General features: G+C 39.4%; 1 protein-coding gene across 1 annotated transcript in view; it reads left to right on the top strand.

The window, feature by feature from the left end:
- Positions 1–27630, top strand: part of SLC5A9 (solute carrier family 5 member 9) — a 106719-nt gene that overhangs the window by 59736 nt on the left and 19353 nt on the right. Inside the window, exons 9-13 of the mRNA XM_053693503.1 lie at positions 826–933; positions 6294–6444; positions 7973–8141; positions 25788–26003; positions 26156–26264. Coding sequence (XP_053549478.1) covers positions 826–933; positions 6294–6444; positions 7973–8141; positions 25788–26003; positions 26156–26264 — 753 coding nt within the window. The remainder of the gene's footprint in view (positions 1–825; positions 934–6293; positions 6445–7972; positions 8142–25787; positions 26004–26155; positions 26265–27630) is intronic.

The following is a 27630-nucleotide window of genomic DNA, read 5'->3' as shown; positions in this document are numbered from 1 at the left end:
AAACTGTGTATCTGAGATATCTAAAGGGACACTAAACCCAAATTGTCTTCAATGATTCAGATAGAGCAGCAGTTTTAGGCACTTTCTAATTTACTCCTATTATCATTTTTTTTCATTCTCTTGCTAGCTTTATTTGAAAAGCAGGAATGTAAAGCTTAGGAGCCAGCCCTTTTTTGGTTCACTACCTGGGTAGCGCTTGCTGACTGGTGGCTAAATGTAGCCACCAATAAGCACTCACTATACAGGGTTTAGTATCCCTTTAAGTACAAACCTTATAAATAAATGTTTCATTTTTAAAGATGGTTCAATACATCAGTTTATCAATATTCAATACCATTAAATGTTTTTGAGCTTTAAACCTTAACTTTCAATATGGTTTCACGTTCCTCATGTATTTTTCATAAAGTAACTATAAATAAATAATACATAATGGACAGTGAACACCTATTTTGAGTTTCCATTCATATTTGTTCCACCACTCAACTGTTTTTAAAGAATAAATTTTAACATTCAAATACAATATTTAAATAATCAAATATATTGATCAATTCCAGTATTATGTGCATTGTGGTATCTATCTATCTATCTATCTATCTATCTATCTATCTATCGATCTATCATTTATTACTATAAAAGTTTAATAATCAATGCATTGCTCAACACTTTTACATCTGAACATATAGATATGTAGAGATGCAAATAAATCTGTGTTAACCATTTTGTTTGCCAAACAAAAAAAATAAAAATGAACGAGTGGTAAGAACAATCTATTTTCTCTTCTGTTTTATGCTGAACTGTAATGTGAATTAACCATTTTATCTTCAGATGAGGTGGGCTGTGTAGAACCCACAGAGTGTCGAAAATATTGTGGAATTGATGTGAGCTGCAGCAACACAGCATATCCAAAGCTGGTTATCACACTCATGCCCATTGGTAAGATATTAATATATTTTGAGAATGATGGTAGCTAAATAGGGCAAACACCCAGCTGAGCTTCTGCAGGGGCCAGGTAGCTGGGGACTAAGTAAGGCCAATACCCAGCTGAGCTTCTGCAGGGGCCAGGTAGCTGGGGACTAAGTAAGGCAAACACCCGGCTAACCTTCTGCAGGGGCCAAGTAGCTGGGGACTAAGTAAGGCAAACACTCGGCTGAGCTTCTGCAGGGGCCCAGTAGCTGGGGACTAAGTAAGGCAAACACCCAGCTGAGCTTCTGCAGGGGCCAGGTAGCAGGGGACTAAGTAAGGCAAACACCCGGCTAACCTTCTGCAGGGGCCCAGTAGCTGGGGACTAAGTAAGGCAAACACTCGGCTGAGCTTCTGGAGGGGCCCAGTAGCTGGGGACTAAGTAAGGCAAACACCCAGCTGAGCTTCTGCAGGGGCCAGGTAGCTGGGGACTAAGAAAGGCAAACACTCAGCTGAGCTTCTGCAGGGGCCCGGTAGCTGGGGACTATGTAAGGTAAACACCCAGCTGAGCTTCTGCAGGGGCCCGGTAGCTGGGGACTAAGTAAGGCAAACACTCAGCTGAGCTTCTGCAGGGGCCAGGTAGCAGGGGACTAAGTAAGGCAAACACTCAGCTGAGCTTCTGCAGGGGCCAGGTAGCAGGGGACTAAGTAAGGCAAACACTCAGCTGAACTTCTGCGCGGTAGCTGGGGACTAAGTAAGGCAAATACCCAGCTGAATTTCTGCGGGGGCCAGGTAGCTTGGGACTAAGTAAGCCAAACACCTGGCTGAGCTTCTGCAGGACCCAGGTAGCTGGGGACTATGTAAGGCAAACACCTGGCTGAGCTTCTGTAGGGGCCAGGTAGCTGGGGACTAAATAAGGCAAACACCCAGCTGAGCTTCTGCAGGGGCCAGGTAGCTGGAGACTAAGTAAGGCAAAAACCCAGCTGAATTTCTGCGGGGGCCAGGTAGCTGGGGACTAAGTAAGCCAAACACCCAGCTGAGCTTCTGCAGGGGCCAGGTAGCTGGGGACTAAGTAAGGCAAACACCCAGCTGAGCTTCTGCAGGGGCCCGGTAGCTGGGGACTAAGTAAGGCAAACTCCCAGCTGAGCTTCTGCAGGGGCCCGTAGCTGGGGACTAAGTAAGGCAAACACCCAGCTGAGCTTCTGCAGGGGCCCGGTAGCTGGGGACTAAGTAAGGCAAACTCCCAGCTGAGCTTCTGCAGGGGCCAGGTAGCTGGGGACTAAGTAAGGCAAACACCCGGCTAACCTTCTGCAGGGGCCCAGTAGCTGGGGACTAAGTAAGGCAAACACCCAGCTGAGCTTCTGCAGGGGCCAGGTAGCTGGGGACTAAGTAAGGCAAACACCCAGCTGAGCTTCTGCAGGGGCCAGGTAGCTGGGGACTAAGTAAGGCAAACACCCAGCTGAGCTTCTGCAGGGGCCAGGTAGCTGGGGACTAAGTAAGGCAAACACCAAGCTGAGCTTCTGCAGGGGCCAGGTAACTGGGGACTAAGTAAGGCAAACACCCAGCTGAGCTTCTGCAGGGGCCAGGTAGCTGGGGACTAAGTAAGGCAAACACCCAGCTGAGCTTCTGCAGGGGCCAGGTAGCTGGGGACTAAGTAAGGCAAACACCCAGCTGAGCTTCTGCAGGGTCCCGGTAGCTGGGGACTAAGTAAGGCAAACTCCCAGCTGAGCTTCTGCATGGGCCCGGTAGCTGGGGACTAAGTAAGGCAAACACCCAGCTGAGCTTCTGCAGGGGCCCGGTAGCTGGGGACTAAGTAAGGCAAACTCCCAGCTGAGCTTCTGCAGGGGCCAGGTAGCTGGGGACTAAGTAAGCCAAACACCCGGCTAACCTTCTGCAGGGGCCCAGTAGCTGGGGATTAAGTAAGGCAAACACCCAGCTGAGCTTCTGCAGGGTCCAGGTAGCTGGGGACTAAGTAAGGCAAACACCCAGCTGAGCTTCTGCAGGGGCCAGGTAACTGGGGACTAAGTAAGGCAAACACCAAGCTGAGCTTCTGCAGGGGCCAGGTAACTGGGGACTAAGTAAGGCAAACACCCAGCTGAGCTTCTGCAGGGGCCAGGTAGCTGGGGACTAAGTAAGGCAAACACCAAGCTGAGCTTCTGCAGGGGCCAGGTAACTGGGGACTAAGTAAGGCAAACACCCAGCTGAGCTTCTGCAGGGGCCAGGTAACTGGGGACTAAGTAAGGCAAACACCCAGCTGAGCTTCTGCAGGGGCCAGGTAACTGGGGACTAAGTAAGGCAAACACCAAGCTGAGCTTCTGCAGGGGCCAGGTAACTGGGGACTAAGTAAGGCAAACACCCAGCTGAGCTTCTGCAGGGGCCAGGTAGCTGGGGACTAAGTAAGGCAAACACCCAGCTGAGCTTCTGCAGGGGCCAGGTAGCTGGGGACTAAGTAAGGCAAACACCCAGCTGAGCTTCTGCAGGGGCCCGGTAGCTGGGGAAAAAGTAGTTAGAAAAGAAAAATGGAAAGCAATTTAAAATTCCTATTGAGTATGTGCACAAGCTCAATAGGGTATACATATATTAGTCTGTGATTGGCTGATGACTGTTACATGATACAGGGGGCCAGCAAATGGGAGAAAAAGTATGTTATTGCATTGCCTTTTTTTTATGCTCTTGTTAATTATGTTATTCTACTGCATTGAGTGGTCCTTTAATATCACAAGTATTTTTTATATCTTCTTGAGAAATTTAAATCAGTTCTGTAAAGTATTTAACTCTGAATACAAGCTGAGAATGCAGATTTATACTTAAAGTGGCCCAGATTTATCAAATTAAAAATCTGTTGAATTTCTTTCTAGAATAGTCTCATCTTATTTTATTTTATCAGAAAGCCCATTAAAGGGACAGTCTACACCAGAATTTTTATTGTTTTAAAAGATAGATAATCCCTTTATTACCCATTCCCTAGTTTTGCATAACTAACACAGTTATAATAATATACTTTTAACCTCTGTGATTATCTTGTATCTAAGCCTCTGCAAACTGCCCCTTTTTTCAGTTCTTTTGACAGACTTGCAGTCTAGCCAATCAGTGCCTGCTCCCAGATAACTTCTCGTGCACGAGCACAGTGTTATCTATATGAAATACGTGAACTAACACCCTCTAGTGGTGAAAAACTGTTAAAATGCAATCTGAAAGAGGTGGGCTTCAAGGTCTAAGAAATTAGCATATGAACCCCCTAGGTTAAGCTTTCAACTAAGAATACCAAGAGAACAAAGCAAAATTGGTGATAAAAGTAAATTGGAAAATTGTTTAAAATTACATGCTCTATCTGAATCATGAAAGTTTATTTTGGCCTAGACTGTCCCTTTAATTTAAAAACCAGATGATCTTACCCATGTCACATTCTGTCTTGTATTACACAGAAATATATATAGCATCTGTTGTGTTTTTTAAATGTTTTCTTAAGCCTCAATAATCTATCATTCATTAAGGGAGCTGTTGATGTCATACATCGGGGTAGATTACAAGTGGAGCTCTAATTTATTGTGTATTGGGCAAATTTACCCGTTTACAGGTGCACAATAAATTACCAGCCATTACAAGTGGCTGGTTAATGATACCGCAAGCTCTCATGAGCACAAAGCTTCCATGAAATACCAATTGTGCACTGGTACAATAAGTGAGGTGCAATGCGAACACAACCTTGCTTTGGCATTATGTAAGCAAAATTTTGTGCTCCACTAGTAATCTGGCCCATAGTAAGTATTCCATGGTCTAAATAAGCGAACACTACTCAGCGACTGGCGCTAAACTACTGCCGCATGCTGATTCTCTTCTAACTCTAATAGCAAGATACAAACCTTTCGTGTATCCTACTAGGGAGTGCACAATTTCAGAGGTGGGGAATGCAAATTGTCTATTGACAGTGAATGCAAATTGCCCCAAAAACTTGCCTCTTCTTGGTTTCTTTAAAAAAATATTTAACAGACCTGATGATGACTGTGCACGCACAATGATGGCTACCTACCTGCGATGATTATTTTATAATAAATATGTGGACAAATTTAGATGCACATTATGACTAGGGATGGGCGAATGTTTCTAAAAATTCAAAATTTAAAACGAATTTTGATACATTCGTTCATTTGAATCGAATTTCGAATGTTTATATAACATTCTAACACTTTATTTTCGAATTTTCGTTTTCAAATTTTTCAATAAAATTTGAAAATATTCGTTCGAATAATAGAATGTTTAGCGATCTATTCATTCAATTTTGAAATGTAATATTTAAATTTGAATGTCACATTTAAATTCGAAATAGTATTTCTAGTCTAATACTGTGTTTTTTAAATGTAATATTCAAATTGGAATGTGATATTCGATTCGAATGTGACATTCGAATTCGAAATAGTGTTTCTAGTCTACAATTGTGTTTTATAAATGTAATATTCGAATTTGAAAGTGACATTCGAATTCGAATGTGACATTCGAATTCGAATGTGACATTCGAAAACTGTAAATAACATTCGAAAATCAAATTTTTAAGAATATTCGTTCTTATCAACATTCTATTATGTAAATTGAATTTCTACAATAACATTTGTTCTAACATTCAAATTCGAATATAAACACATTCGCCCATCCCTAATTATGACATGACCCCAGAGCCTCCAACCCTCAACAATTCTATCTCAAATATTTCTCACAATGAGAGGCCAAGAACCCACAGAAAAAGCAAAGATAAACTAGCGCATCCAGATTCTTGTGAAATAGTATTAACACGAGAGCGGCATAGAGTCTGCACCATGGAACGATTGTATGTCCTTGTGTGTGAATGAAACACAGCCCAAGGAGATGTGATGTTTGTTCTATAATACATATCTATTTTTAGCATGTGAGTATAATAGCTATCTCATGTGTTAATAACATTTCACTTGAATCTGGATGTGCTGGTTTATATTTGCTTTCTTAGATTTCTACCCTTGTGAGACAACCCAGGAAGGTACATTTAACCAAGCGGCACAGATTCCTATAAAGGAGTACTTCCTATAATCTGGACTAATTGGATAACGGTATTAATTCACCCTACATTAGACTACCTTACTCCAATTGAATCATTCTGGATTGTGACTACACTACTCTGATTGAATTACATCCAGGGGTGACACTTGCAGTGACACTTTTTATATTTTGTTTATGGAAATATTATTAATTTAGTAACTTATTTTTTTTATCAAATTTTAGTGCTGATATATTGTATGTTTTTTTTTTTCTTTTTTCAAGAACCCATAGAAGATCATTATACAATGAGAGATTATTAATTTGTAATAACGATATTAAATACAACATTGCAGAAACCTGTTGTAACAATCTTCATTGTATTTTAGGTTTGAAAGGCTTAATGATAGCTGTAATTATGGCGGCTCTTATGAGTTCCCTCACATCTATCTTCAATAGTGCCAGTACCATCTTTACGCTTGATGTGTGGCTGCGAATACGCAGGAATGCAACGGAGAAGGAGCTGATGATTGTGGGGAGGTAGAGTACAGTGCGTAGCCTTCCGACTGTGTAGCCTTCTGACTTATTGCATAAATATAATTTAGTGTAAACATAGCTGTTTACATTACATCAGTAATTCTAAAGCATATTTAATTTATAGAGTCTAAGAACTAAAGATTAAAATAGGTCTTAACCTTAGCCTTATCATTAGCATAGAATTTAGCCCTGCACTAGTACTAAGCCTAACCCTTGTTTTAGACAAAGCCCTAACCCTAAGTTAATCTTGTCCTTATCCATGCCCTAACTCTAAACATAAATTTAGCCTAATCTGTAGCCTATTCCTAGTCTTGATCAAAGCCCTAAACATAACCCTAGTCTTGGTCAAAGCCCTAACCCTAAATATATCCTTAGCACCTCCATAGCTTTGATCCAAGTACTTTCCATATCGCTAGTTGAGATCCTAACCTTTACCCTTCTCCTAATTCTAATTTTAGCTTTAGTCTCAGACGTGGTTTTACCACAAAACTCAACCCTAACCTTTACCCTTGACTTAATTTGAACTGTAGATATACCCCTATTCTTAACCCAAGCCCTAACATTGGCACTAACCCTAATCCATATCCTAGCCCTACCCCTAGATTTAGCCCTAAACATAATCTATATCCTAGCCCTAGCCTTTACCCTAATCCATATATGAGCTTTAAAACCATTACCTTTGCCCTGATATTAGCCCCTAATCCTAATTCATATCCTACCCATAGTCATAACCCTAATCCATATCCTAGCCCTACCCTTAGACTTAACCCTAATCCATATCCTAGTCCTACCCATAGCCATAACCCTAATCCATATCCTAGTCATACCCATAGCCATAACCCTAATCCACATCCTAGCCCTACCCATAGCCATAACCCTAATCCATATCCTAGCCATACCCATAGCCATAACCCTAATCCATATCCTAGCCCTACCCTTAGCCTTAACCCTAATCCATATCCTAGCCCTACTCATAGCCATAACCCTAATCCATGTCCTAGCCCTACCCTTATCTTTAATCCTAAACCATTACCATAGCCCTAATATTAGCCCCTAATCCATATCCTAGGCCTAACCTTAACCTTAATTCATATCCTTGGCCTATGCCTAGCCTTAACCCTAATCTGTATCCTAACCCTACCCCTTATCCATATCAGAGACCATCCCCTAATCCATATAATACCCCTAGCCTTAACCCTAACCCATTACTTTAGCTCTGATATTAGCCCCTAATCCAAAACCTAATATGAAACTCTAACCTCATGTGTTACCCTACTCCTTTCCCTAATCATTGCACAAAAACACTATCATATTACCATATAAGCACACGAGGATTCACAGGGTTAGATATCTTCCAAAACGTGCCTGTTTTGTGCCTCCTATAAAAAAACATTTCTTTTCATTTAAGGACCATTATGCTCAAAGCTTTCTTATCATGTTTGGAAGATCTCTATTTAAATAAATACATAGACAGACAGATGTAATATATAGTTCTGATAACTCAGTAACCTATCATTGCCTTCTGTTTTAGAGTCTTCATTGTTATACTGGTTGTTATCAGTATCCTCTGGATCCCCATCATACAAGCAGCCAATAGCGGCCTGCTGTTTGATTACATGCAGTCAGTTACCAGCTACCTTTCCCCTCCGGTAACCGCCGTATTTCTTCTGGCCATATTTGTCAATCGAGTCAATGAACAAGTAAGTCAATTCTATGTATTTATTTTATTATGGACTGTTGGAAAAAAAGGATAAAAATAATAATGTTTACAAAAGAGTCTATAGCACTATACATTACTGTGAATAATATCTCTGTGACTGCCAATTAAAGGGACTGTAATTATATAAAATGTTTAGATATGTGTAAAAGAGAACACCTTTCCAATATAATTTCATTATTTTCAAGGCTGACTCAGCTGTATATCTTTAGCTTATAATAACTACAAAACAATGTACTTTATACTAATTTAATGATATTCCTTATAGTCAGCTAACTAAAGCTCTTTCAAAGAGGTTCTTTCAAACATGGCAAATGGTGGGCGGGGTTTGGCTATTGATCGACAAACAATCACAGTAAAAAGGATGTTAATTTGTTTTTAAAACATTTAGACTCTGGCTGATCTGTTATTCTGTTTCATAATTACAAGGTGTTTACTATGGTGTTTGTTGTGATATTATAATATATAATGCTTTCTTCCTAGTTTGTGCTCTGACTTGTAAATGTATATAATTGTTGCAAAGAAGCAGGGGCGGGGACAGTGTTGTTGGAGTGAGGAACCAGGAAATAAAGTGTGTAGTTAGTTGCTGTATAAATGGACTCTGTGTCAGATATATTTCCAAACCACCTGGATTTACAAACACTACATTTTGGCGACGAGGATTATGTTTGAACCCTATTGCTTTGTCTCAGCAAACAGTGAGTAACCTGCTGCAATACACACACAAGAATGGCTGCATGTAATGAATACAACTTCCCTGTGTTTGATTCTGATGCAGAACTAAGCTCAGTAGGCCCAAGATGGCTAAAATGGATTCAGAGATTTGAAAATTATCTTATTGCTTTGGATGTTACTGATGCAAACAGAAAAAAGGCTTTACTGCTTCATTTAGCTGGAGAAAAAGTGTATGACATTTATGATACCTTGTCTGCAACCACTGACTCATACAATGATGTTAAAGATAAACTGACAACATATTTTCTCCCTAAAAAGAACACTCAGTATGAAATATACACATTCAGACAGTCAACACAACAGGGTGATGAACCTTTAGATGCATTTCAAACCAGGTTACGTTTACTAGCAAAGAATTGTGAGTTTTCTAATGTTGAAAATGAGATTAAAGCACAGATAATACAAAGCTGCACTTCTTCAAAACTTAGGAAATATGCACTGAGACAATCTGAACTATCTTTAAAAGATTTGCTTGATTATGGCAGAACATTAGAAATTGCTGACAGGCAAGCTGCAAGCATAGAAAATAGATCTACTGAAGATCAGTTTATTACAAATAGAGTTCAAAAAGACATTTCAACAGTACAGCCTACAAGAAAGAAAGAGACCTCGTGTGTGTTATGCAGGAACTGTGGGGGTTTCTATCCACATAATGGGACTTGTCCTGCAAGGAATAAGCAATGCAGGGCATGTGGGAAATTTAATCACTTTGCAAAGCAATGTAGAACAAAACTGTATCAAATACCTCAATCACATACTGAGCCACATACATCAGAACAGTGGAAAGTAAATCTAGTCAGATCTCCTGATCAAAAAGGACAATATTCAAACAATGATGACAAATATGTATTTGTAGTAAACAACATGTGTAACCTAACTCAGCCACAAGTTGATGTACTCATTAATGACACTAAAATCACTGCATTGATTGATTCAGGATCTGCTGTCAATTTAGTGGGTGAACAAACATTTCACATGTTAAAACCACAACCACAGTTATTACAGAGTAAAATAAATATATATGCATATGGATCAACTAAACCCCTTAATGTCATTGGTAAATTTACAGCCACATGTGCATTTAAACACAACAAAACAGCAACTATGTTTTATGTTGTAAAGGGTCAAAATTCTTCTCTTCTGAGTTTTGAAACTTCATCCAGTTTGGGACTTATAAAGCTTATGAATGCAATTTCACCTAGTAAGGACACAGGATCTGTAGCAGATCGGTTAGTACAGCAGTATTCCCATTTGTTTAATGGCATTGGTAAATTGAAAGATTTTCAAGTACAGCTGCATATTAATCCACATATAAAACCTGTAATACAACCACATAGAAGAATTCCATTTCATCTAAGGCACAAGGTTGATGCTGAACTCAGGAACCTTGAAACACAAGGAATCATCGAAAGAGTGCAGGGGCCAACTCCATGGGTCTCCCCAATAGTATCAATGCCAAAACCCAAAGACCCAAATAGTGTAAGAATTTGCATAGACATGAGGCAAGCCAACACTGCCATTATCAGGGAGCGCCACGTTACTCCAACATTAGATGATATAATTCATGATCTCAACCAGGCAAAAGTTTTCTCCAAACTTGATTTAAAATCAGGCTATCATCAACTGGAATTGGATCCAACAAGTAGATATATAACTACATTCTCAACACACACAGGATTGTGGAGATACAAGCGCCTAAGTTTTGGTGTTTCTTCTGCTGCTGAAGTATTTCAAAATGCAATACAGCAAACATTATCTGGAATTCCAGGAGTTAAAAACTTCAGCGATGATATCATTGTGTTTGGAGCTACTCAAGAGGACCATGATAAAAATCTCACAGCAGTTTTTGAACGACTTCATGAGAAAGGACTTACCTTAAATTGTAGTAAGTGTGAATTTAACAAAACTAAACTAGAATTTTATGGATTTGTTTTTTCAGCTGAAGGCATATCAGCAGACCCAAAGAAAGTGGAAGCAATTCAGAATGCAAATCCTCCAATAGACGCCAGTGAAGTCAGAAGTTTCCTAGGGATGGTAAACTACTGTTCTCGATTTATCCCTAATTTCTCTACTATTGCCACACCTTTAAGAGAGTTAACAAAGAAAAGTGTGCCATGGCGTTGGACTGAAACTGAACAACAAGCTTTTCAACAACTGAAACAGAGTTTGACCAGTGACAAGACAATGTCCTATTTTAACCCTCAACGGCAAACTATTCTTTTAGTAGATGCTAGCCCTGTTGGTTTAGGTGCTATTCTGGCACAGAGAGACAAAGGCAAGCATTATTTAATTGCTTATGGTAGCCGTTCTTTAAATGATGTGGAAAAACGTTATTCTCAAACAGAACGTGAAGCTCTGGCAATAGTTTGGAGTTGTGAATACTTTCATTTATATTTATATGGTTGTCCATTCACACTGATCACAGATCATAAGCCTTTACAGTTGATCTGGAATAATCCAAAATCCAAACCGCCCGCTAGAATAGAAAGATGGGGTTTAAGACTACAACCATATAATTTTACTGTGGTTTACAAATCTGGAAAAGAGAACCCCGCAGACTATATGTCTCGACATCCTATATCAACAGATTCATTCAGAAGTTCACCAAGTTCCATGGATGCAGAGGAATATATCAATTTTGTTACTAATCATGCTATACCTAAAGCATTGAGTTTAGAAGAAATACAACAAGCAACATTAGCTGATCCTATACTGCAAAAACTCGCTGTATTAGTTCGGAATGGAAAATGGTACACAGCTGATTCTGACAAAATACATGGAAAAGAGTTGAAGTCATTTGCAAGATTTAGCAAAGAACTCTCAGTGAATAATGACAACAGTATTATCTTGCGAGGTAATCGACTAGTCATTCCGACATGTTTGCAACAGCAAGTATTATCCTTAGCACATGAAGGTCACCAAGGAATAGTTAAAATGAAAAGTTTATTGCGAGAAAAAGTGTGGTTTCCATCAATAGATCAACAAGCAGAAAAGTTGGTGAGAAATTGTATTGTGTGTCAAGCCACAACTCCAGGAGCTCACAAAGAACCTTTAAAAATGTCTGCATTGCCTGAAGCACCATGGTGTAATGTGAGTATAGATTTTTATGGTCCATTACCTACTAGAGATTATTTGATGGTGGTTATAGACGAATATTCAAGATACCCGGTAGTAGAAGTTATCAGCTCAACATCTTCAGTCACTGTTATTCCGGTTTTAGACAAAGTTTTCTCTTTATTGGGAATTCCTAAAATTGTTAAAACAGATAACGGTCCCCCATTTAACAGTACTCAGTTTAATAAATTTGCTTCATATCTTGGATTTAAACATAGGCGCATTACCCCTTTGTGGCCACAAGCTAATGCAGAAGCTGAAAGATTCATGTGTTCTATGGGGAAATTTCTAAGGGCAACTACAGCGCAAGGTAGACCATGGAAACAAAATGTATACTCTTTTCTGAGAGACTATCGATCAACTCCCCATTGTACTACTGGCAGATCACCTGCAGAGCTGTTATTCAATCGCAAACTTCGGATCAAAATTCCGGATATAAATGATTCGCTAACAGAGACACTCAACAAGGACTTAATACAAAAAGACAGTCATGCCAAAGCCAAGATGAAAGCTTATGCGGATAAATATTATCATACCAAATCTGCTCCTTTTGCTGTTGGAGACAGAGTCCTGTGTAGGCAAGATAGACGACACAAGTTGGATACTTTATATGATGTCATCCCATATACAGTTACAAGAATTCAAGGATCAATGATCACTGCAGTAAGAAATGGACATACAATTACTCGGAACTCTTCTTTCTTCAAGAAACTACACAAAGAACAGGACACTGAAGTATCTGATGCAGAAGATGATGATTCTGATATACCCAAATTATTTCAAGAACATGATGATAATATGGATAAATCAGAGAGCAGTGAGGGGGAAGAAAACATAGCATATGATCAGTCCTTAGATACTAATCGAAAATACCCTCTCAGAGAAAACAGAAGACCTCCTGAATACCTTAAAAACTATGAAAAATAATGTGTTTTCATGTAATGTATTATGTCATCATGCAACTCTTTTATGTGAAATATAGTTGGTCTTATTTCTAGATATTAAGCATAGTATATATATATAGTTATATTTATGTTTAGTTTAATGGTTATGTTTCTAATCTAAAGTAAGGGAGAGATATGGTGTTTGTTGTGATATTATAATATATAATGCTTTCTTCCTAGTTTGTGCTCTGACTTGTAAATGTATATAATTGTTGCAAAGAAGCAGGGGCGGGGACAGTGTTGTTGGAGTGAGGAACCAGGAAATAAAGTGTGTAGTTAGTTGCTGTATAAATGGACTCTGTGTCAGATATATTTCCAAACCACCTGGATTTACAAACACTACATTTACTGACCCTTGAAAGATTACATATAGCTCATGCTGTTACTAATAATGTTAAAGGGACAATAAACTGTACAAATATCCACCATGCAGATTACAACAGAGCTATTTAAAGGGACATATCTAACAGGAATTTGTACTGTTAACTGGCTGACAAAAAATTCTATGCTATATTCAGCACAAGAACATTCATTTTAAAATAAATAAATAATGAAATTACATTTAAAAACATTGTCTTTTAGATAGAACAGAAAACATTTTTTAGTGTCATGCTATACATGTTAATCTGTTTTTCACTATATATATATATATATATATATATATATATATATATATATATATATATATATATATATATTTCTTTCCAATGGCATGGAGAGTCCACAAATCCATTCAATTACTAGTGGGAATTCAACTCCTGGCCACCAGGTGGAGGCAAAAAACACCCCAGCAAAGCTTCAAGTAGCCTCCCACTACCTATAATCCCCAGTCATTCTTTGCCTGCATAACATTGTTATGAAATCAAGTTGTTAATCCTTTAATGGGTACCTTTCCCTGCAATGTGATCATTTGACCGCTCAGTTACTTCCTAAATGCTGAACAGTTTTATTTGTAGCCGGCTGTTTGGAAGCCGGATTTTCAAGGAGTCAGAGCGTTTTTTCTGCCATAAGATCGTTTTTCCTGCCTGTCGCTTCTCTCTGATGGTTGCAGATTTCTAGGATTTGCAGTTTGATCAAGATTGTTTTATCTGCTGATGTGGATTGGATTCCTAGTTACCCATTGGAGAGTCTCTCCAGCGTGGCTGGGGTGTAGAGGTGCCAGTTTTAATAATTATTTAATAGCTATGCCTAAAGTTTTTTTTCTATTCTAATTTTCTATATCCCCTTAACGACCGAGGACGTGCAGGGTACGTCCTCAGAAAAAAGGCAGTTAACGCCTGAGAACGTACCCTGCACGTCCTCGGTGTGGAAAGCAGCTGGAAGCGATCCTGCTCGCTTCCAGCTGCTTTCCGGTTATTGCAGTGATGCCTCGATATGGAGGCATCCTGCAATAACCTTTTACGGCCATCCGATGCAGAGAGAGCCACTCTGTGGCCCTCTCTGCACCGGACATCGATGGCCGGTATCGTTGGTGGGTGGGAGCCGGTGTGGGTGGTGGGTGGCGGCCATCGATGGCCCTGGTCATGTGGAGCGGGGGCGGGATCGTGGGCGGGTAAGTCCGGGGGAGCGCGCGGGAGCGCGCACGTGCACGAGGGGGCGGGCGCGTGCACGGGGAGGGAGCGGGTGGGAACGCTACACTACAGAAAAAATGTGGGACATTTAATGTTAAAAAAAAAACCCTTAGGTGTGATCTAGGTGGTGGGCGGCGGGGGGGGGGGGGGGGGGGGGATTGAGCTACACAACACAACAGAAAAAAAATTAAAAAATTAAAAAAAATAAACATTTGATTGTTCAAACTGGGTACTGGCAGACAGCTGCCAGTACCCAAGATGGCCCCCAATAAGGCTGAGAGGGAGGCTTAGAGAGCTGTTTTGGGGGGGATCAGGGAGGTTGGGGGTTAAGGGGGGATCCTAAACACAGCATATGTAAATATGCTTTTTTTTTTTTCTTAAAAAAAAACAAAAAACTTTTATTTTAGTACTGGCAGACTTTCTGCCAGTACTTAAGATGGCGGGGACAATTGTGGGGTGGGGGAGAGAAGGGAGCTGTTTGGGAGGGATCAGGGGGTGGGATGTGTCAGGTGGGAGGCTGATCTCTACACTAAAGCTAAAATTAACCCTGCAAGCTCCCTACAAACTACCTAATTAACCCCTTCACTGCTAGCCATAATACACGTGTGATGCGCAGCAGCATTTAGCGACTTTCTAATTACCAAAAAGCAACGCCAAAGTCATATATGTCTGCTATTTCTGAACAAAGGGCATCCCAGAGAAGCATTTACAACCATTTGTGCCATAATTGCACAAGCTGTTTGTAAATAATTTCAGTGAGAAACCTAAAATTGTGAAAAAATTAACGTTTTTTTTACTTTGATCGCATTTGGAGGTGAAATGGTGGCATGAAATATACCAAAATGGGCCTAGATCAATACTTGGGGTTGTCTACTACACTACACTAAAGCTAAAATTAACCCTAGAAGCTCCCTACATGCTCCCTAATTAACCCCTTCACTGCTGGGCATAATACACGTATTGTGCGCAGTGGCATTTAGCAGCCTTCTAATTACCAAAAAGCAAAGCCAAAGCCATATATGTCTGCTATTTCTGAACAAAGGGGATCCCAGAGAAGCATTTACAACCATTTATGCTATAATTGCATAAGTTGTTTGTAAATAATTTCAGTGAGAAACCTAAAGTTTGTGAAAAAATTTGTGAAAAAGTGAACAATTTTTTTTATTTGATCGCATTTGGCGGTGAAATAGTGGCATGAAATATACCAAAATGGGCCTAGATCAATACTTTGGGATGTCTTTGAAAAAAAAATATATACATGTCAATGGATATTCAGGGATTCCTGAAAGATATTAGTGTCCCAATGTAACTAGCGCTAATTTTGAAAAAAAGTGGTTTGGAAATAGCAAAGTGCTACTTGTATTTATGGCCCTATAACTTGCAAAAAAAGCAAAGAAGATGTAAACATTGGGTATTTCTAAACTCAGGACAACATTTAGAAACTATTTAGCATGGGTGTTTTTTAGTGGTTGTAGATGTGTAACAGATTTTGGGGGTCAAAGTTAGAAAAAGTGTGTTTTTTTCCATTTTTTCCTCATATTTTATAATGTTTTTTATAGTAAATTATAAGATATGATGAAAATAATGGTATCTTTTGAAAGTCCATTTAATGGCGAGAAAAACGGTATATAATATGTGTGGGTACAGTAAATGAGTAAGAGGAAAATTACAGCTAAACACAATCACCGCAAAAATGTAAAAATAGCCTTGGTCCCAAACGGACAGAAAATGGAAAAGTGCTGCGGTCATTAAGGGGATATAGAATTTAGAGTATAAGGAAAATAAAGGGCTATTTTATTTTTACTATGGATGCTGATCCCAAGCTTTCTCTGTCATTTGATAAATGTCTTTATTGTGCAGATGCCCAGGTTTTTCCTCCTGTGCAATTTTGTTCTTGCCTTAATAAGGTTTCCTAGTACAGTAGATTCATAGGAGTTTAATTTTTAGATTTAAACTGGAGCATCTCCGTTTACTTTTGAAGGAGGTGTTAGCTACTTTGGATGACTCTAAATCAATTGCAGAGGCTCCTAAGAAGGGTAATAAACTGAATAGAGTTTTTGATATCAAACCTAAATCTGTGGAGGTTTTTCTGTTCCAGATCACGTCTGACATTATATCTCAGGAATGGGAGAAGTCGGGTGTTTCTTTTAACCAGTCTCCTGTGTTTTTAAGGATGTTTCCTGTGGCTAATTCAGTGCAAAATATGTTGACGCACTGTTCCTAGAGTAGAGGGGGCTATATCTACCTTACCCAAGAGGATAGTTCCTCTTTTAGAGACCCTATGGAAAAGGAGTTATTTAAGTTATTTAAGAAAAATGTTTCTTCATCAAGGTTTGCAGTGGCAACCAGTTTCCAGTATTGCGACAGTTGCTGGTGCAGCCTCTTATTGGTGTGACTCATTGTCTGTTCTAATTTCAGAGGAGACTACTAATGAGGAGGTCCAAGATAGGATCAAGGCTCTAAAATTGGCTAATACTTTTATCTGTGATGCCAGTATGCAGGTTGTCAGGCTGGGAGCCAAGAATTCTAGTTTAGCAATACTAGCCCGCAGAGTCATTTTAGTTAAAGTCTTGGTCTGCGGATGTGACTTCCAAATCCAAGCTTCTGTCTCTACCTTTTAAGGGTAAGACTTTAATTCAAGAAAGCTAGAAATGGGATTATAGAAAGTGTAATGACAGGGACTCCTCACATGTATATAAATAATGAATATGATTACTTAACAATCTTCACTGCTCCAATAGATGTGTATATGAATAAGTAATATATAATCACAGGTGAGAGTCCACTAACAGGAGTACACCCACCACACGTTTCCCACAGCAACGCTGGTGGTGATGAGAGGAGCGTAGGATCAACAGTGCTTCTATAGCCGTAATTCATATGGTATTAGTTCAAAGCGGCATATAGTACACATTAACCACAGAAATCAAACCTGTCCTTATCCGGATCATATAAACAAAGCAATACAAATAGGCAGACTGTATATAAGTCCCTTTACCTTCGTGCTTGATGCTTGTTACGTCCTGTTCGATGTCACAGCTGAGTCCTGTGTCCGCCCTCCACGGCGGTTCAATCAATCCTGAAGCCTCCTCCTTTTTTGAGTGCCGAAGCAGTGTGTGTGTAATTACGGTCTTCACCCCAGGTTAGTGCTCACTTCCTGGCCAAAAGCATGTGTATGATGAGAACGTGAAAAAATGGAGGAGCACAAAAACGGGTGGAATGCAAAATAAAACAGGTTTATTGAAACCAAGCGCCGTAGCGCGGCATGAGAGTAGACAAATTGACAAATAATCAATACATAAATAGGTGGAGGGGATAAGCACCCCGGGTTAAACACGGATTGCCAAAGTGCTGGGGCTGAAAAAGTCAGGTAAACGTGTTTCAGCGTGAAGCCTTACTCATTACCTAATCTAAAAATAGTACACTGTGCACTATAAAACCGTCAGCCCCATTCCTCATTGGTCAGAGGGTACACACCCTCCTCCTTAGCCTGACCAATGGAAATCTCAATGCAAAGCCAGCCCCTAACTGCCAGGTTGACGGAACAGCAATGGGATAAGTATGGTCATAGGAATAGCATTCTAAACTTCACTAGGTATACAGTGTGAATATAATGATTAGCTAGGTGCAGAAAATGTGTATGCATATATAAATACAGTATAGAAAATACATATACACAAATGAATACACGGATATTAAAGAATATAATATATAAAGGGGTGCACCGTACAAGTCAATTTAATAATAGTAGTAATAACCAATTCACCTCCGCTACCCTCAGGTTCTCACTTGCCAGCGAATACTCATAAGCACAGGTTCGTCTGTCTCCACTGGGCTAGACTGAGCTTGCAGGTATATATACCTAAATGGCAATATAATTATTTATTTAAATAGACCACCCTCGGGATAGCTGATGAATAAAGTAGCGATGAAGCTTACTACACTGAAACTAGATGTGGAGATTAAGTAGACTTCTATATGGGGCATACACTTCAGAGGGCAGCAGAATATCAAGTATGAAAAGAGAGAAGGAGACAGTTAGCCCATCAATAACAGTTTAACAAGTCTTGATATAATATAAGCCATTCTAGAATACACCAGTGTAATCATGAAGCACTAGTGAAGGAGTCGGGTACTAGAAATGTGTCAACATCTCACAGACCATCACAGAATAGATACATGCATATAAACGTTAGTAAGTAGAAATATGCCTAGTAAAGGACAAGGTAAATCAGTACGAGTGTTGACAGGAGGAATTAAATAAAAGCATAACCAATTAGTTGAGAGAGTACATGGGAGGGGGGGGGGACCAGAGAGAGAGATTCAGAGGGGAGGAGTAGTAACCATAAACAGTCACCAAAAATTGATGAGGTCATATTCTGAATTGAGGCCCCCTGGAACTCTAGTTTTAAGCTTAAAGATCCAGAAGACCTCCCTCTCCCCCAGCTTACGTTTTCTATCCTGTCCCCTCTTTAGTGGAGGTACCCGTTCAATGATGGTCCAAGTAAATGTTGACACATCCTTTGAGTGAAAACCTGAAAAGTGGTTTACAAGTGGGGTGGTTAGGACACCTGCTCTAATGTCTGCAAGATGTTCCTTTATACGTGTTCTGGCCTCTCTCGTGGTGAGCCCTACGTACTGGACAGAGCATTCCCCACAGCTGATCACATAGATAATAAATGTGGACCTACAATTAAGACAACAATTTATCTTAAACTCTTGTCCAGTGTTAAGGGAATAAAATGTATCCCCTGTCACTAATCTCTCGCAGGCCACGCACGTCCGATGATGACAATGGTATGTGCCTTTAACACTTAGCCATGATGATGTTACTCCTTCCGCCTTATTTAACCTTGTTGGAGCAACTAAGTTGCCTATAGATTTGTTCTTTCTATAGGAGCACCTAATCCCTCTTCTAACCACCCCCTGCAAACTGTCATCTGCAGCCAGTAACCCAAAGTGTTCACCTACTATATTACATTAAGATAAATTGTTGTCTTAATTGTAGGTCCACATTTATTATCTATGTGATCAGCTGTGGGGAATGCTCTGTCCAGTACGTAGGGCTCACCACGAGAGAGGCCAGAACACGTATAAAGGAACATCTTGCAGACATTAGAGTAGGTGTCCTAACCACCCCACTTGTAAACCACTTTTCAGGTTTTCACTCAAAGGATGTGTCAACATTTACTTGGACCATCATTGAACGGGTACCTCCACTAAAGAGGGGACAGGATAGAAAATGTAAGCTGGGGGAGAGGGAGGTCTTCTGGATCTTTAAGCTTAAAACTAGAGTTCCAGGGGGCCTCAATTCAGAATATGACCTCATCAATTTTTGGTGACTGTTTATGGTTACTACTCCTCCCCTCTGAATCTCTCTCTCTGGTCCCCCCCCTCCCATGTACTCTCTCAACTAATTGGTTATGCTTTTATTTAATTCCTCCTGTCAACACTCGTACTGATTTACCTTGTCCTTTACTAGGCATATTTCTACTTACTAACGTTTATATGCATGTATCTATTCTGTGATGGTCTGTGAGATGTTGACACATTTCTAGTACCCGACTCCTTCACTAGTGCTTCATGATTACACTGGTGTATTCTAGAATGGCTTATATTATATCAAGACTTGTTAAACTGTTATTGATGGGCTAACTGTCTCCTTCTCTCTTTTCATACTTGATATTATGCTGCCCTCTGAAGTGTATGCCCCATATAGAAGTCTACTTAATCTCCACATCTAGTTTCAGTGTAGTAAGCTTCATCGCTACTTTATTCATCAGCTATCCCGAGGGTGGTCTATTTAAATAAATAATTATATTGCCATTTAGGTATATATACCTGCAAGCTCAGTCTAGCCCAGTGGAGACAGACGAACCTGTGCTTATGAGTATTCGCTGGCAAGTGAGAACCTGAGGGTAGCGGAGGTGAATTGGTTATTACTACTATTATTAAATTGACTTGTACGGTGCACCCCTTTATATATTATATTCTTTAATATCCGTGTATTCATTTGTGTATATATATTTTCTATACTGTATTTATATATGCATACACATTTTCTGCACCTAGCTAATCATTATATTCACACTGTATACCTAGTGAAGTTTAGAATGCTATTCCTATGACCATACTTATCCCATTGCTGTTCCGTCAACCTGGCAGTTAGGGGCTGGCTTTGCATTGAGATTTCCATTGGTCAGGCTAAGGAGGAGGGTGTGTACCCTCTGACCAATGAGGAATGGGGCTGACGGTTTTATAGTGCACAGTGTACTATTTTTAGATTAGGTAATGAGTAAGGCTTCACGCTGAAACGCGTTTACCTGACTTTTTCAGCCCCAGCACTTTGGCAATCCGTGTTTAACCCGGGGTGCTTATCCCCTCCACCTATTTATGTATTGATTATTTGTCAATTTGTCTACTCTCATGCCGCGCTACGGCGCTTGGTTTCAATAAACCTGTTTTATTTTGCATTCCACCCGGTTTTGTGCTCCTCCATTTTTTCACGTTCTCATAAGACTTTAATTCGTCCTGTTCTGGCAAAAATCATTTTCACGGTTGAAAAGGAGTCTTTACACCACAGGATAAGAGAAACAGTCCCAAGGGTCGTCAGACTTCTCATTTTTGTTCCTTTCGTAACTTTAAGGGACAGACATCTTCCTCTTCTTAATCTGAGTAAGCCAAGACTTCTTGGAGAGCTAGCCAGCCCTGGAATAAGGTTAAGCAGACCAGAAAGCCTTCCGCTGAAGCTAAGTCAGCATTAAGGGGCTGCCCTCGGTCCAGTTCTGGATCAGGTAGGGGGCAGGCTTTCCTTCTTTCAGCAGGCTTGGATTCACAACATTCCATATCATTGGGCAGTGGATGTAGTCTCCAGGGATACAGGATAGGATTCAAATCTTGTCTCCCCCAGGGACAGATTTCTATTATCAAGATTATCTGTAAACCAGGTAAAGAGAGGCCTTCTTAAACTGCATTAGGGATCTGTCTTCTCTGGCAGTAATTATCCCAGTTCCTCTAGCAGAATAGGGTCAGAGATTTCATTAAAATCTTTTTGTGGTTCCAAAAAGGGAAGGGAACTTTTTGACCCTTTCTAGACCTCAAGTCTCTCATCAAGTTTCTCAAGGTTCCGTCCTTCTAAATGGAGACTATTCATTCTATTCTCCCTCTGGTTCAGGAGGGTCAATTTATGACCACCATAGACCTAAAGGATGCGTATCTTCATGTGCCTATCCATAGGGAACATTTCAAGTTCCTGAGGTTTGCTTTTTTGGATCAACATTTCCAATTTGTACCCTTCCTTTTGACCTCACCACTGCTCCTTGAATCTTTACAAAGGTTCTAGGGGCTCTTCTGGCTGTGGCCAGGTCTCTAGGGATTGCGGTGGCTCCTTACCTGGATGATATCTTGGTTCAGGAGACATTTTTTCAGTTAGCAAGATCCCATTCAGATTCTTTGTTAGTCATTCTCCGCTCTCACGGGTGGATGGTGAATCTAAGGAAAAGTTCCTTGGTGCCAAGAACCAGGGTATGTTTTCTGGGAACAATCATAGACTCAGTATCTATGAAGATTTTTTTTGAGGAAGGTCAGAAAATTTAAGCTTCTGGAGGCCTGTCGTTCTCTTCAGTCCTCTGTTCATCCATCAGTGGCAGTATGCATGGATGTAATTGGTCTCATGGTGGCATCCATGGACATTATTCTGTTTGCTTGCTTCCATCTGAGACCTCTACAGTTATGTATGCTCAGTCAATGGAACAGAGACCACTTGGATCTCTCTCAGAGGATAGTTATAGACTCTCATACAAGGATTACTCTGTCTTTGTGGATCTTCCAGGACCACTTGTCTCAGGGCACTTGTTTCTTGGTAGATTGTGACCATGGATGCCAGCCTGTTAGGCTGGGGAGCAGTTTGGGTTTCCCTAAGAGCTCAGGGACTTTGGACTCAGAAGGAGTCTGCCCTCGCTATAAATATCCTAGAATTGAGAGCAATTCTCAATGCTCTAACAGCTTGGCCTCAACAGAGTTTAATCTGGTTTATCAGATTTAAATCGGACAACATCACTTAAACCACCAAGGAGGAACTCGGAGCTTGTTAGCTATGAAAGAGGTGACTCACATTCTTCAGTGGGCAGAGTCTCACAATTGTCATCTCTCTGCCATTCATATCCCAGGGGTAGACAACTGGGAAGCTGATTATCTGAGTAGGCAGACGTTTCATCGAGGGGAATGGGCTCTCCATCCAGAAGTTTTCTCATGTTAACCCTCAAATGGGGAGTTCCGGAGTTGGATATGATGGCATTACATCTAAAAGCCAAGCTTCCAAAATACGGAGCAAGATCAAGAGATCATCAAGCAGCTCTGGTAGTCACCCTGGCAGTGCCATGGGATTTCGGTCTAATTTATCTGTTTCGCCCAGTTGCCCCCCTTCCTTAGGTGATAGCTCGTATGAAACAGGAGCAGGCTTCTGTGATTCTAATAGCTCCAGCATTGCCTCGCAGAACTTGGTTTTCGGACCAAGTGAGGATGTCGTCATTTCCCCCGTGGAAATTGCCTCTGAGGAAGGATCTTCTACTTCAGGGTCCATTTCTTCATCCAAACTTAGTCTCTCTGAAGCTAACTGCTTGGAGATTGTTCACTTAGTCTTGTCCAGACAAGGTTTTTCTGTGAAGGTTTTTGAGACTGATTCAGGCTCATAAGCCTGTAACTCACAAAATTTATTATAAGGTATGGCGTAAGATCTGTTTTTTTTTTCTTAGAGTCAGGTGAGAATTCCCCGTATTCTGTCCTTTCTTCAGGAGAGCCTGGAGAAGGGTTTATCAGTCAGTACCCTAAAGGGTCAGATTTTGGCTCTGTCGATTCTTCTGCAGAAGCATCTGGCAATTTTGCCAGATGTTCAATCTTTTGTCCAGGCTTTGGTTAGAATCAGGCCTGTGTTTAGGTCAATTACTCCTCCTTGGAGTCTTAATCTAGTTCTTAAAGTTCTGCAGCAGGCTCCATTTGAACCTATGCATTCTGTTGATATTAAGTAATTGTCCTGGAAGGTTTTTGTTTCTGCTGGCAATTTTCTCTGCTCGTAGAGTTTTGGACATTTCGGCTCTACAGTGGGATTCTCCTTATCTTATTCTTTATGTGGATAAGGTGGTTCTCCGTACTAAATTAGGATTCCTACCTAAGGTGGTTTTGGAATGCAATATTAACCAAGAAATTGTTGTTCCTTCTTTTTGTCCTAATTCTTCCTCTAAGAAGGAGCAGTTGTTGCACAATCTGGATGTTCTGCATGCTTTGAAGTTCTATTTAGAGGTTACAGAAGATTTTTGTCAATCTTCTGCTCTTTTTGTTGTCTTTCTGGTAAACGGAGGGGTCAGAAGGTCACTTCTTCTACTTTCTCCTTCTAGTTGAGAAGTGTTATTCGATTGGCTTATGAGACAGCTGAACAGAAGCCTCCAGAGAAAATTACGGCTCACTCTACTAGGGCTGTCGCTTCCTCTTGGGCCTTTAAAAATGATGCTTCTATGGAACAGATTTGCAAGGCGGCCACTTGGTTATCATTGCATACTTTATCCAAATTTTCCAAATTTAAAGTTTTTGCCTCAGCTGAGGTTTCTTTTGGCAGGAAAGTTCTTCAAGCAGTGGTGCTTTCTGTTTAGGTTTGCCTGTCTTGTGTATCCCTCCCTTCCATTCTGAGGACTATAGCTTTGGTATTGGTTCCCACTTGTAATTGAATGGATTCATGGACTCTCCATGCCATAGGAAAGAAAACATAATTTATACTTACCTGATAAATTATTTTCTTTCCTGGCATGGAGAGTCCACAACCCGCCCTTATTTTAAGGCAGCTTTTTGTAATTTTCTAAACCTCAGGCACCACTATACCCTTTGTGTCTTCTCCTCTTTCCATAATTCCTCGGCTGAATGACTGGGGATTGTGAGAGGATACTTGAAGCTTTGTTGGGGTGTTCTTTGCCTGGTGGCTAGGAGTTGAATTCCCACTAGTAATTGAATGGATTCGTGGACTCTCTATGCCAGGAAAGAAAAATAATTTATCAGATAAGTATAAATTATGATATATATATATATATATATATATATATATATATATATATATATATATATATATATATATATATATATATATATATTAGGAAGAGAGTTGTGGGGAACTTGTCCTCACTGTAGTTCCCTTTGTCCGACACCAGAGTATAGTGTTAAATATCCAACTACTAGTAGTATCCTTAAGGGTATACTGTCCCTTTAAATCTCTATACTCCTATGCAATCAAATATTAATGCAATCACATTCCTTACATTGTCACCATGTATATAACATACAAAAAAATAATGATTCATTTGCTCATATGATTTATTACTGGCTACTAAAAATTAAACATTTACAATTTAACGAACGTGGGCCCACTTTGTTGTATATATTACGCTATGTCCTTGTAGCAATATAATTAAAGTCCAGTTGTTAACAATCATATTAGATAATAGAAGTAAAATGGAAAGTTGTTTAAAATTCTGTGCTCTATTTGAATCATAAAAGTTACATTTTGACTTTACTGTCCCTTTAAGGTAGCTTTTGCCTTGTCATGATCACCTCCTATTTGCTGGATTTTTAAAGAGATTGGAGGACTCGTTGTCAGAATTGAATCCCCCTCTATTCTGATTGGTAAAATATTGTTCTGACCTCAATTGGTTTCACAACATACAAATAAATACAAGGAACATGAAAGTCATTTTTTACTTCTATTGCTTTATATTAGTTAAAGGGACAAGAAACCCAAAACTTTTCTTTCATGATTCAGATAGAGCATACATTTTTAAACAACTATTTCATTAACTTCTATTATCAATTCTGTTTCATTCTCTTGGTATCCTTTCTTGAAGGAGCAGTGAAGGAGCAGCAATGCACTACTGAGAGAGGTATATTTGTGCAGCCACCAATCAGCAGTTAGCTCCTGAGCCTACTTAGGTATGCATTTCAACAAAGGATGCCAAGAGAATGAAGCAAATTAGATAATAGAAGTAATTTGGAAAAATGTTTGAAAATGTATGTTCTTTCTGAATCATGAAGGAAACATTTTGGATTTTATGTCCCTTTGGCAATCTATTTGTGCACTTTAATGCATTACAAGGAAAGATCGTTTCTACACCAGACAATTTTTTTTTCCTCTTCAAACACATCAGAATAAACTTGTTGTAACCTTGTACAGACACAAATATTTGTACTCTTGGATCTCATACTGACCTTGGGGTTTCCATTCTGCAGGGGGCATTTTGGGGTCTGGTCATTGGACTGGTGGTTGGTTTGGTTCGTATGATTATGGATTTCGTTTATCAGGCCCCAAACTGTGGAGAGGAAGACACACGACCATCTATACTAAAAGATGTCCACTATCTGTACTTTGCCCTGATCCTCTTTGGGCTGACAACTGTCATCTGCATTGTGATCAGCCTGTTTACTCCGCCCATTCCTACAGAGAATGTAAGTTCTTGTGATGATCCAGAAATTAGATCTGTGGTTGAATTATAAACAAGATAGACTGGTGCTCGATTACCCATGTCCAAAAGACATATTAATAAAGTTTGTATATTTATGATTGGTTTTCCTTTTGTTATTTCCACCCATTTCCTCAGCTCAGGCGTATGACGTGGTGGAACAGAAATGATTCCACTACTGAAAATGACAAGACTGTAGAGAAGCTATCAGAAGTTGATGAAATATCTACAATAGAGAAACAACCAGGTAACCTATACACGTGTGTAGTCTTATTATTTTGCAAGCTTTGCCATATCTTAGTCCAGTGAAAGGGCTTAAGTTAATACCTACAGTATATGGAATAATTAACCAGGGTATTAGTAATGATTATCCATTTCCCAATCCTTATTGAGTATTTGTGTATCACCGGTACTAGGTTCTAACAATACTTCTATAAAAGCTTAGTTTTATTTATTTTTTTAAACTGTTTAAAGAGACATTAAACATTGTGAGTTTGTATTAAAAATGTTTCATTACAACATTTGTATTATTTGTTATGAACTGTTTTTCTGCAGAAAAAGTGTGGGTTTTTGCTATTCTATTCTAAGTAAGAGTTTAGACTCCAGACATAACACTGATATATTTCACGCAGTCTTTGGTCACACACTCTAGTGACCCATCAGTAAGTGTTCCTGATTGGCTTCTGAAAAGAATGGAATCTAGGTTACAAAACTGCTGAACGCATTGCTTTATGGATACTAAAAAAAAACTGATTTTATTTCAATATTTAAATTTGAATAATATTTTATTAAATACATCATTATATCTAGCATTTATTTACTATATATATATATATATATATATATATATATATATATATATATATAATACCGTCCCTTGCACAGGATATACCCTCCTAGGGTCGTCTGCCTGGGTGCAGAAATGTCACAAATATCTTCAATAAAGAAACTGCACTCTCAGGTCTTTTGTGAAGTTGAGAACAAAAAAGTCTCTTTTTTAATGTAACGTTTTCAAGGAACAAGTCCCCGTCATCAGCCATATATATATATATACCGAATGTATGTATATATGTAGAAGAATCTGCACTCACTGGACTTATAATAGTAATGAAAAATGTATTCAGGTGACATTTCGGAGCAAAAATGCTCCTTCTTCAGTCCAACAAAACAAAGTGCAATTACTAACAATTCAAATCACACCCCACTTCAATACATTTTCATTATGGATATAAGTCCACTGAGTGTGGATTTTTTGACATAGGGATTAAGATATTTTTCTTTACACCCTGGCAGATGACTATTGAGTTATGAGTGTATATCCCTCTTTTACAGAATATACAAATATATATAGTATGTATGTATGTATGTATGTGTATATATATATATATATATATATATATATACAGGGAGTGCAGAATTATTAGGCAAGTTGTATTTTTAAGGATTAAATTTATTATTGAACAACAACCATGTTCTCAATGAACCCAAAAAACTCATTAATATCAAAGCGGAATAGTTTTGGAAGTATTTTTTAGTTTGTTTTTAGTTATAGCTATTTTAGGGGGATATCTGTGTGTGCAGGTGACTATTACTGTGCATAATTATTAGGCAAC

The sequence above is a fragment of the Bombina bombina genome, chromosome 10, assembly GCF_027579735.1.
Source record: "Bombina bombina isolate aBomBom1 chromosome 10, aBomBom1.pri, whole genome shotgun sequence".
Classification (NCBI taxonomy): Eukaryota; Metazoa; Chordata; class Amphibia; order Anura; family Bombinatoridae; genus Bombina; species Bombina bombina.
This window is presented reverse-complemented; position numbering and strand designations above follow the sequence as displayed.